The sequence below is a fragment of the Bos taurus genome, chromosome 6, assembly GCF_002263795.3.
Source record: "Bos taurus isolate L1 Dominette 01449 registration number 42190680 breed Hereford chromosome 6, ARS-UCD2.0, whole genome shotgun sequence".
In the NCBI taxonomy this organism is placed as follows: Eukaryota; Metazoa; Chordata; class Mammalia; order Artiodactyla; family Bovidae; genus Bos; species Bos taurus.
The window spans coordinates 89,200,353-89,212,894 of NC_037333.1; the positions used below are offsets into that span (position 1 = coordinate 89,200,353).

General features: G+C 37.0%; 1 protein-coding gene across 5 annotated transcripts in view; it reads left to right on the top strand.

The window, feature by feature from the left end:
* MTHFD2L (methylenetetrahydrofolate dehydrogenase (NADP+ dependent) 2 like) overlaps positions 1-12,542 on the top strand; it is a 151,884-nt gene that overhangs the window by 107,290 nt on the left and 32,052 nt on the right. For all 5 annotated transcript variants that reach the window (XM_024993325.2, NM_001206095.4, XM_024993327.2 and 2 more), the window contains one exon: positions 11,655-11,780. In XM_024993325.2, coding sequence (XP_024849093.1) covers positions 11,655-11,780 — 126 coding nt within the window. The remainder of the gene's footprint in view (positions 1-11,654; positions 11,781-12,542) is intronic.

Sequence of the window (12,542 nt, forward strand, 5' to 3'; positions counted from 1 at the left end):
AAGGTTATATGTTTATTAGGCTATTTCAAATCTGTTATTTTGTGATCCCTTATGTGACCTCCATAAACCTATCTCAGGCTTTAGTATGTATTTTTATTTTTAAGTTAGAATTTTTAAAAAATTAATTTATTTTTAAAGGTTACACCCCATTTATTGTTATTATAACATATTGGTTATTTTCTCTGTGCCGTACAATGTATCCCTGTAGCTTATTTTCTACAGTGTGTACCTCTTACTCTCCTACCCCTATATTGTCCCTCCCCCTTGCTTCTCCTCACTGGTAACCACTAGTTTGTTCTCTATATTTATTTCTGCTTTCTTTTTGTTGTATTCACAAGTTTGTTGTATTTTTTAGATTTCACACATAAATCCAGTATCATACAGTATTTGTCTTACCCTTTTGAAGTATCTCACTTAGCATAATACTCTCCAAATCCATCCGTATTACTACAAATGACAAAATTTTATTCTTTTTTTATGGCTGAGTATTATTCCAGTGTGTGTGTGTGTGTATCACATCTTCTTTATCCATTCACCTGTTGATAGACACTTATGTTCCTTCCATATCTTGACAATTGTAAATAATTTTGGTATAAACATTGGGGTGTGTTATCCTTTCAAATTAGTGTTTTTGCTTTTTCCAGACATAAACCCAGGAGTGTAACTGCTGGTCCTATTTTTAATTTTTTGAAAAACTTCCATTCTGTTTCCCCAGTGGCTGCATCAATTACATTCCCACAAACAATGTACAAAATTCCCTTTTCTACACATCTTGCCAACAATTTGTTATCTGTGTTCATTTTACGATAGCCATTCTGACAGGTGTGAAGTGATATCTCACTGTTGTTTCCATTTGCCTTTCCTTAATGTTTAGTGATGTTGAACATCTTTTCATGTGCCTGTTGGCTACTATCTTCATGGCCCTTTGGAAAAATGTATATATATTCAGGTTTTCTGCCCACTGTTTAATTGTTTTATGTTAAGCTGTATTAATATGCATTAATATGAGCTCTTTAATGTATGTTGGATATTAACTCCTTATCAGTCATATCATTTGCAAATATTTTCTTCCATTGAGTAGGTTTGGGTTTTTTTTGTTAATGGTTTCCTTTACTGTGCAAAATATTTTGGGTTTAATTAGGTCCCTTTTGTTTATTTTTGCTTTTATTTGCTTTGCTTTAGAAGACAGATCCAAAAAATATTACTACAATTTATGTCAGAGTGTTCTGCCTACATTTTCCTCTAGGAGTTTTATGGTTTTTGGTCTTAAATTTAGGTCTTAATAAGTTGTTGTTTTTACTGAAGTCTTTAGTTCATTTTGAGTTTATTGTTATATATGGTGTTAGAGAATGTTCTGATTTCATTCTCTTATGTGTAGCTGTCCAGTTTTACCAGCACCATTTATTGAAGAGACTGTCTTTTCTCCATTATATATTCTTGCCTCCTTTGCCATAGACTAATAGAATGTAAGTGCATGGGTTTATTTCTGGGCTCTCTAATCTGTTCATTGATCTACATGTCTGTTTTTGTGTCAATACCAGGCTGATTTGATTACTGTAACTTTCTAGTATAGCCTGAAATCAGGTAGGGTGATTCTTACAGCTCTGTTGTTTCTCAAGATTGTTTTTGCTATGCATAAACATATGCATAGCAAAAACAATGCTAGAAATTTTTAATGATGATATTATAAGTGTGCAACAATGAAATTTCATGTTACTGAATATCCTAGAATATAGAGTTGATATGTTTTATTAGGAATTTAAAGAACTGATATGAGAGTTTTGAAAATTGCTAAATATAAAGGAGGGAGTTTGCAATAACAAATATTTATATAAAATCTAACAGCTATTGTATTGTACTTGTAATGTTTCTTATTACCTATTTACTTGAGGAAGTAAATCTGCTGATAGTCCAGCATAGCCTAAAAGTATTTTGAATTTTTAGAAACTTAAAATTCAGTTTCTGATTCACATCTTCTAAAATATATGTTCTTCTGCAAATCTTCCTTTGAATGATAAGAATATAATTACAGGAAAATTTCAGATTGTTTAGGTCCTGATAGAGGATTTTGAAAAAGTATTAGGATGACTTAGTAAACTCCTAGGCATAACAATAGCCCAGATATGTATATTGTTGATATTTCCAGAGGCCAATAAGTATTGATTATTATGATCTAAAAGAAATCATAATAGTCGATTATGATTAACAGTACAGAAAGGACACTAAAGAAAACAAAATGCAGATCTAAACTAAAACATTGTCTCAGGAGGCACAAGGATAAAACAGAATTTGAGGTTGCTGCTACAGGGAACTGGGGAATGAATATTCTATTTATGGATCTAAGATTCTGAATGATTCTATATCCTCAACCCATTGGTGTTTTTACCTAGAAGGACAGGAGTTTTAAGAACCAGTCCATTTTCTATTAGTTTTGGTCCGTCTTTAGCTTGTGCTTTAAGAGAATATTATGTATCGGAGTCACCTGAAGAAGGGTTAAAATGCAGAGTCCTGGACCATATCTGGCCTGCTGACTCAGGACACAGGCAGTCTAACAAGCTCCCCAGGTGAAACTCACTAAAACTTAAGAACATCTCAATACAAGTGCTTTTCTCACTAGATAGAGGTTTAGATAGAGGTTCAGTCCTATTAATGCCGCCAATATTATAGAAGTGTTACCCACAAAAACTCTAGCATTTCTTTGAAATCTTAAATTTGAACTTGATTTAGACACAGTAAGTCTAAGTTAATATGCCAATTAGTTGATACCTCATTATGAATAGGAAGTCCTCAGAGTTTTCAGGAAAGAGACTATCAAGAAATCACTTAATTTGTTGATAATTCCGCTTTCAGCATACAACTGTCACTATCAAATTAGCAAGTGTGGGGTCACTGAGGAGCCAAGACTGCACTTCTGCTCTCAGCCAGGACATGTGGAATGTCTGAGTATTCTTAAACACCCACCACCTGAGTGGTCTGTTTACTCCAAGGGAGATGTTGAATTAAATAGCAAAGTTTAAGACTAATAAAGTAGTGCCCAGATCAAGCAAAAGGTTGCCTTTTAACATTATGAGAAAATTCTCCTTGTGAATATTCAAAGATAAAATGAGAGACTGGGCATTTGATTCCTTTTCCTCCTCCTCTTCTTCCTCATAGGGAGTGTCTAATTGTTTTATCTGAGTCTTATTCTGTCTTTGTTCTCATGTTCTTTTAAAAACGCTCAGTAAAGTTCTGGATGTCTGTCAATGGGTCTATTATTCCAGTCTAGTTTTTCTAGAATGTTTTAAATTATAGATTTTAAATTCTAAATTTTTCTACTGTATTAAACTTTCTATTTCAGGCTTAAAAGTATTGGCAAAAAGTTAGCAGAAAGCTCATTACATCTGCAGCAGGAGTTAATGAGAACTGTCTAAAGGTATTAAAGAACTTGTCTCTGAATTCTCCAGTGGATGGTTCCTTTCTTTGCTTGGAAGACAGAATCAGCATTCAATCTAAGCTCACAGGAGGGGATAGTTTCCAAAAGACCTTGTCTAATATACACAACTTTTCTAAATTCTTCTGATTTCTTATGCAGATTGGGTTCTTTGAATCCTATCTTTCCATCCAACTCTTTCATAATAGAACACATATGTACTATTTGATATACACTTGGGGATACTGGATTATTGACTCCTAAAACTATTTCTAATTCCTCTGCAAATTTTATCACTTGGCTTTTTGGCTCAGTATGAGACTAGACCTTAAAACAATGCAATTTTCCCTGTTTCTGATGGTGAGGGGAGGGGTGGTTAATTTTTTGAAGTAATTGTACTTTGGAGATTTTTCTAGCCAGTCAGGAGGTAAAAGGAACAAGTCAGAGGAAGTGGAGAAACTTAAGTTAGGGGAAGATAAACAATAAGATAAGAGCTATTTGATTTATACTAAGACTTCAGTTCAATTCAGTCGCTCAGTCGTGTCTGACTCTTTGCAACCCCATGAATCGCAGCACGCCAGGCCTCCCTGTCCATCACCATCTCCTGGAGTTCACTTAAATTCACGTCCATCGAGTTGGTGATGCCATCCAGCCATCTCAGAAGCAAGGTATGATGCTGTAAAGAGCAATATTGCATAGGAACCTGGAATGTCAGGTCCATGAATCAAGACAAATTGGAAGTGGTCAAACAAGAGATGGCAAGAGTGAATGTCGACATTCTAGGACTCAGGGAACTAAAATGGACTGGAATGGGTGAATTTAACTCAGATGACCATTATATCTACTACTGTGGGCAGGAATCCCTTAGAAGAAATGGAGTAGCCATCATGGTCAACGTGAGTCTGAAACACAGTACTTGGATGCAATCTCAAAAACGACTGAGTCTGAAACACAGTACTTGGATGCAATCTCAAAAATGACAGAATGATCTCTGTTCGTTTCCAAGGCAAACCATTCAATATCACAGTAATCCAAGTCTATGCCCCAACCAGTAACGCTGAAGAAACTGAAGTTGAACGGTTCTATGAAGACCTACAAGACCTTTTAGAACTAACACCCAAAAAAGATGTCCTTTTCATTATAGGGGACTGGAATGCAAAAGTAGGAAGTCAAGAAACACCTGGAGTAACAGGCAAATTTGGCCTTGGAATATGGAATGAAGCAGGGCAAAGGCTAAGAGAGTTTTGCCAAGAGAACGCACTGGTCATAGCAAACACCCTCTTCCAACAATACAAGAGAAAACTCTACACATGGACATCACCAGATGCTCAACACTGAAATCAGATTGATTATATTCTTTGCAGCAAAAGATGGAGAAGCTTTATACAGTCAGGAAAAACAAGACCGGGAGCTGACTGTGGCTCAGACCATGAGCTCCTTATTAAACTGAAGAAAGTACTAAGACTTGGAAGACTCTAAAAGAGATCATTTTTAGTTTTTCACTTTTTGTTTGCCTTGGTGAAGACATATTTTAAGGGAACAATTTTGGAATCTGAAGGCCTCAGATACTCCCTCTGAAACATTAAAAAAAAAAATGCAGAACAGTGGATATTTGGGATGCCGTGCTAATGCTAAATCACTTCAGTCGTATCCAACCCTTTGTGGTCCAACGGGCTGTAAGCCTGCCAGGCTCCTCTGTCTATGGAATTCTCCAGACAAGAACACTGGAGTGGGTAGCCATTCCCTTCTTGAGAGGATATTCCTGACCTAGGGATCGAACCCAGGTCTCCTGCACTGCATGCAGATTTTTTTACCATCTTAGCCAGGGGAACAAGTGATCTGAGGCAAAACTTATCCATAGGATTTTCCAAAATTCAAAAGACACTTTCTGAATTTTTCAGTCTTCAGGGTCAGTTCGAGTAGTGGGTTTATCTACCTTACCCACATCCCCTCCCTGTGAACTCTTCCTTTGTAGATATACAACAAAAGATAACAGCGATAGAGACAAATTGTGTTGTAAGTAATAGCACTGACTTCTACCAAAGATAAAAGTTATTTAACTGAACATATAATCAAAGGATTCCTAAAATGAATTTCTTATTTAAAGAAGACAAAATAAACTCAGCATTTGGGGACCTTTAAAGAAAAGAAATCAGAGTTGGGACTCAATGCAAGACTTACCTCATCATCCCAGTCACGGAGGCCAACAGCTCCCTGCACCAGCAAGAGGCTCAAAGGGCCAAAGAGGCAACCATGGTTCCAACTTGAGGTCGTAGACCATGCCAAGGGAAGTTCTTTTTTTTTTTAATTTAAATTTATTTATTTTAATTAGAGGCTAATTACTTTCCAATATTGTATTGGTTTTGCCATATATCAACATGAATCTGCCACGGGTGTACATGTGTTCCCAATCCTGAACCCCCCCTCCCACCTCCCCCAAGGGAAGTTCTTGATTAGATTTTCACAGATCCCCAGTATTGTTGAACACTGGTTTCCCCCAGATGTTATTCCAAACAATCCATCAATAAGACAAATCTGAGTTTAGGTTAGAGAAACATGGGAGAACACTATCTTGACAGTCCCTTAGAGGCCGTGGGGTGCTGGAGCTAACTCTTATTAGCCTGAGAAGGATTCTGAACATCTCTTCCCAATTCCATGTTCAGTGATGTCAGCGTGGTAACTTGAAGTCAGCCATGACAGGAATACGTATACCACAGGAATCACCAAATTCCACAAATCAGAAATCGCATCCCCCGCCACCACCCCCGCCACCAGCCCCAGTGAGCTACTTTACCTTAGTAACATCTTAGGGTGTAGAAGCAAAGTTGGAACATTTTGGATATGTTGAAGTTTGTTTTGGGGGTTTCCCTGGTGGCTCAGATAGTAAAGAATCTGCCTGCAATGCAGGAGATGTGGGTTTGATTCTTGGATGGGGAAGATCCCCTGGAAATGGAAATGGCAACCCACTCCAGAATGCTTGCCTCAAGAATCCCATGGATAGAGGAGCCTAGTGGGCCACAGTCCATAGGGTTGCAAGAGATTAAGCATAAAGTTTGTTTTAAGGCAAGTCTCATAATAAGAGATTTTCAGTAGGATTAGGTAAAGATCATAATATAAAAGTTTAGGATTGAAGACACAACAAGGAGAGGATTTAAAGCAAGGATTTCCAAGAGTCTCAAAAATTTTGATACTATCTGTTGAGATATCAGTTTGATGTTAATTAAAATAAGCCTTTTGATGTGTTCTTGAGACAATAAAATTGCTTACAACTTTTATCTTTCTGAGCAAGAGTTTCTTAGAGTAATAAAGTTGCATTGATAAAGATAATGAAATAATAAAGTTATGTTAATATATAGAGTAAGTTATGTGGATGTGGATGGTTTTGGTTCTCACACATAATGCTTGAGACTTCAAATTATATAAGAATTAAGGATAGGTTTCTATGGAACTATCACATCAAAAAGAAAAAGCTCATAGGAAATGTTCACTTGAACCTACTGTTCATTTTCAACTTTAACAAAAAAACAAAAATTTTTCTGACTTCACATTCTACTATTATCTGAAGTCTTTTTTTTTAGACTAATATCTAAAATCAGTCCATGGGGTCGCAAAGAGTCAGACACATCTGAGTGACTGAACTGAACTAAACTGAAAGTCTTTTCCAAATGTTTAAATAGTTTTTAATGTTCCACTTTATCAAATGATAATAATTTAATTTATTGCATTTGTTCATTTGGGGAACCAAATACCTCATGTTTAAGAAATTTCTTCCAGTGTCTTTTAAGGTACAGTTAATGAACAACTTTACTTCCAGTCATTTGTCTCTACGAGACAACAATGTCAGTGGGCCACTTATCTAACACATCTGAAGCAGGCATCATATATGCCTATTTGTTATCATTTCAACTGTTAAGTACAATTTGTATTATTTCTTTCGTTTAGCAGAATGGCAGGGTCAGAAGTCTGCAAGGGTTCAGAAATGAATTACTTGAGAGAAGAAAGAAAAACATTATTTTAATTAGACAAAAGAGAATCTTTAAATCATAAAATTTGAAAGCATCATTCACTTTCCCAATTCAATCTCATCTTTACCCAATTGTGAACATTTCTAATAGGGAATAAGGACAGGATTTCTCTTTGTGGCTTATTATTATTAAAATATTCTCCGATTTTGAGCTAAAATCTATTCCTTTCCTTGTCCCTTCATTCTTCCTTCTGAAAATATATAAAGTAAATCAACTCCCTATATAGTTTAACACATTGAAGACACAATTATTGGGTTTTGATTATTTTTAGTTTTTAGGGGTTTTTTCCCCCTGAGAAAGGCAACTTGAGTTTATTCAACCATTCCTCTGTTTCAGAGATATTCAATGTATTGACCAATACTGACCCATGGCTGTTCCTTACCCTTTGGGAACTATAAGTTATAGATCCACATCAATATAAAGAGCTGTGGCAGAATATAAATCAGCATACTGGGACTTCCCTCATGGTCCAGTGGTTAAGAATCTGCCTGCCAATACAGAGGACAAGAGTTCAATCCCTGGTCAGGGAACTAAGATCCTACATGTCATGGGACAACTAGTTGCAGCATATGCTGCAAGTAGAGAAGCCCAGGTGCTGCAACAAAGTGTCTGCACAAGGCAAGAAGACCCAGCCCTGCCAAAATTAAAAAAAAAAGAAATCAACATATTGCTATCATTGAAAAATTCTTTCTATGAAAAAATAAAGATAGCTTAATTTAAAAGGTTGTTTACTGATATAGTTGATTTACATTGTGGCATAAACTTTTTCTTCTTGTCACAACCTGATGGATAAACAGTTGAACCAACTAGTTTGATAGCACTTGTTCCATATGACATGATTTCCAGATCCATTCTCAACATTCGTCTTGAGATCAGCCTCCAGAATACAACCAACATTTTCAGAGAGAGTCTGCTGAAAATATAGTGGAAAACATTACATCCCTGTATCTGGACATTATTTGTCTTGGAACAACCTAATAGTTTTTAGTGAGTTTTTAATCAAGTACAGCCAGCTGGTCAGAATTATATACAGAACCTCTTTCAAATTCTTACTGCTATTGATAGTCCACTATTCCAAAGTAGCTACCTACTAGCTATTCTGTCCAATTTTGTGTCATTTACTAATATGGATTATGCAGCTTTTGCTGTATTAAAAAACAACCAAACACCCCCAAACTCAGTCAATTTAAACAACCACCCTTTAAAATAAATTTCTCCTGAGTCTGGTTCAGCTGGTCAATTATGGTGACCTTAGCTCAAATATTCTGACCATGACTTGGCTTGTTCAAACATCTGCCTTCAGCTGTTGGTTGGGTAGATGGCTGGTCTAGGATGGCTTCCCTGAAACGACTCAGCTCTCTTCCACAGGATTTGGATCTGCCAGCAGGGAGGCTTGTATTTGTTCTCATGGCTGTGACAGGGTTCCGAGAGAGAGAAAGATGAAATACACAAGACCTCTGTAAGAATCAGTCCCATCCCTGCCATAAAGTAGAGCAGAGAAGGGTGGAAAATGGACCTGGAGGACGACAAAGATAAAATAACTATTGAGATGCCAATGCATTCTTCCAAGTTCTCACAAAATTTTAAAGTGGCACTGAAAGATACTTTTCATGGAAGACCTCAAGAGACCTTCTTATAGATGCATTGATAAACTGTTTCAGAATGTATTATTTAATCAGTCATGACTCTACCATTGAGAGCTTTTATTCAACCCATGTTTTTCCATCATGTTTCACTGAATCCCATCATAAGGGTTCAGTGAAAAACTGTCAAACTTGCTGCTGCAGATAAGAAATCATCATAGTTTCCTGAACACAAATGATCATCACTGCATTATTTATGATAGCAAAGTATTGAAAAGACTGCAGGAATGAATAACTTATTATGGTAATTTATATAATAAATTATTTCATGTGTTTTTTAAATTTTAAATAATTGATGAAATAGGAAAATGCTTACAATTTAATTTTAATTCAAAGATAAGCAATGAGGCACAATACAAACAAAACTATATATCTTTTTATAGGCTTTTATAGCTAATGAAGAAACATTTTGAAATCCTAGAAACAAATACAATAAAATACACTTATTATCTTTGGATGGCAAGATTATAGTGATTTTTGTTTCAGCTTAACCTTTTAGATATTTTTGACATTTTCTGCAATGGACATATGTAACATCATCATCAGAAAAAAAAAAAAAGAATGCATTCAGTTGTTTTCCATTTTGTAATTTTCCTGAGAATTAAAATCAAGCTCACATTTCCCTCGCTTTGGAAAACTGTGTATTTGACCACTGCCAATTGATATTCATTGAGATACTGTATTGAATGGTCCTAATTGAAAGGGAGATCTGGATCTTTCCCAAAATCATAGTAGCTGGATTTTAATAACTACTTCATTGTCATTTTAATTTTTAAAATATTTCCTGCTGCCATAATCACTTATGGTTTCTTTTTCTATTGGCTGCCAAGAATATACAGGATTTTATTACTTTATTTGGAGCATTACTCAATATCTATGCTGCCGCTGCTGCTACTGCTAAGTTGCTTCAGTTGTGTCCAACTCTGTGTGACCCCATAGATGGCAGCCCACCAGGCTCCCCCGTCCCTGGGATTCTCCAGGCAAGAACAGTGGAGTGGGTTGCCATTTCCTTCTCCAATGCATGAAAGTGAAACATGAAAGTGAAGTCGCTCAGTAGTGTCTGACCCTCTAGAACTGATAAAAAGGGAGAACTTCTCTGGGACAGGATAGGAAAGCAAGAAAAAAATATCTCTCAAGCACTGATAACCATCTTGGTTGTATCATTGGTATGGCTGAGGAACCTTGTCAGCTAGCTGCATCTATTTTGGCACTGTCTTTTTAGCCTTTTAATTCTTACTATCACTAAAAATCATATGTCACAAGATGACAGTTAAAGCATCTGGATATTCAGATGATAGAAGAAAGCCTCTGATGATACCAAACAGATTCCCCTATTCTGGTTAAGGGATGTAGTGTGAAAATGAGTAAATCACATTCCAGACACAGTGTCCTCCAGAGGCATGCTGATGGAATAAAGATGGACACAAATTCTTTGATTCTTCTCCCATTAGGAAGTGGTGTCTCTACCCCTCCTTTTCAGTCTAAGTGGATTCTGTCACTGCCTGACCAATAGAATATGACAGAAGCAACACTGCTAGTTTCCAGGTTCCATCCTCAAGCAATGGTGCCTTCTGTTTGCTGCCACTTGGAACACTCACTCCTGGAAGCCAGCTGTGGGGCTGTGAGAAGTCCAGCTGTATGGAGAGGCCACGTCTATGTGCTCTAGTCAACATCCCCAGACGAGCTCAACTGCAGGCCTGTGAATGCACCACCTCGGACAACCAATGATGTCACAGGTTGAGATGCTTCAAGCTGCAGCCACTAATTGACTCCATTTATGTGAAAGACCCCCAGGAAGATACATCCAGCTGAGCTCAGTCAACTCACACAACTGTGGAAAATAATAATAAGTTGTTGGTTTAAGACACTGAGTTTAGGAATGATTTGTTAACTTATAGCAAAAAAAAAAAAAAAAAAATGGAGCACTAGCTATTGTTAGCTGGTACTGTTGCACCTGAAATAAAATTTGAAAAGAGTTATAAAAAATAGATGGTGACATCACATTTCTGTAGAGCTATCTTTCAAATTCAAATGGAGAAACACTGAGTAGAATGTACGGTTTCTTACCATTCCAAGTTATATACAGACATGATGAATCAAAGAAACCAAGGAAAAATCAAAGCAGGATAGCCTTTCATGTTTGGAAATGATAAGATACTACTTTGTGCACAGCGCTTTACAGTTTACCACAACCCTGAGAAAAATGAATATTACCATTTCACGTTTTGTCTTTTTTATCCTCCTTCCCTCCCTCACTTCCTTGTCTCTGCCTCCATCTTCCTGGTTGTTTTCACTGCACTGCACTCACCCTCAACAGAAGCCTGTTTTATCTCCATAATCTCCCCATGCTATTTACAGTACATGAGATACAAAAGGAAGCTGCTCAAGCTGGGTCCATTTGAAGTCTGCTAAGCAATCTCTAAGGTGAAGGGTAAACCCTAGCAGGATTTCATCCAGCGATACCCTCATGTGCTACCTTTCCATGACAACAAAAATACCAGATGTATAAATCTTTGTTATGCTCAAGGACAAAGTTTAAGTATTTCCCAGTGTTTTACAACTCTGTTTTGCTTCTAGGTATCCCAAAGTTGATCACATCGGATATGGTTAAAGAAGGTGCTGCTGTAATCGACGTTGGTATCAACTATGTCTATGATCCAATCACAGGAAAGACAAAACTCGTTGGAGATGTGGACTTTGAAGGTAATAAAGTGCATCTGTTTTGACAAATGAAGAAAAACAGAGGTTCAACTTTGCATGTTTTGATAGTTGAAGGAGAGATTTTCTATTTAATTGGGGCATTACTTGTTTATAATTTTTTTTAAGATTATTTATTTTGGCTGTGCTGGATCTTTGTTGCTTCACAGACATTTCTCTAGTTGCAGTGATCAGGGGCTGCTCTTCATTGTGCTGCCCAGGCTTCTCCCTGCAGTGGTTTCCCTTGTGGAGCACGGATTCTAGGCTTGCAGGCTTCAGCAGTTGCAGCTCACAGGCTGTAGAGCACTGGCTCAGTAGTTGTGGCACATGGGCTTAGTTGCTCCACAGCACGTGGGATCTTCCTGGACCAGGGTTTGAATCCGTGTCCCCTGCATTGGCAGGCAGATTCTTAACCACTAGAACATCAGGGAAGCCCAGATTTTGGCACTATTATTAATTATTTCCTCTGATGGAAAAGAGTGTAATGACACTCATGTATTTCCTTCCTTCTGCCTGACCTCTTTCTTTCACTTCTTCCTTCCTACCTTCCGTCTTTCTTTCTTTCTGTCCTTCCTTTCCTCCTCTTCCTTTTTTGGAGAAAAATGTAATGACATCATTAATATTTAGTTTTAAGATTAAATTCCTTGTAGTGCAGTTTTCTTAGCATTGTTTTGACTGTTGGGAGTGTATCTCTGTCCTTCATCATCCATGCTTTATACTCAGCCATTCATTCTCAGAGCCAGAAGGCGACTTGGGATGTGTTTGCTA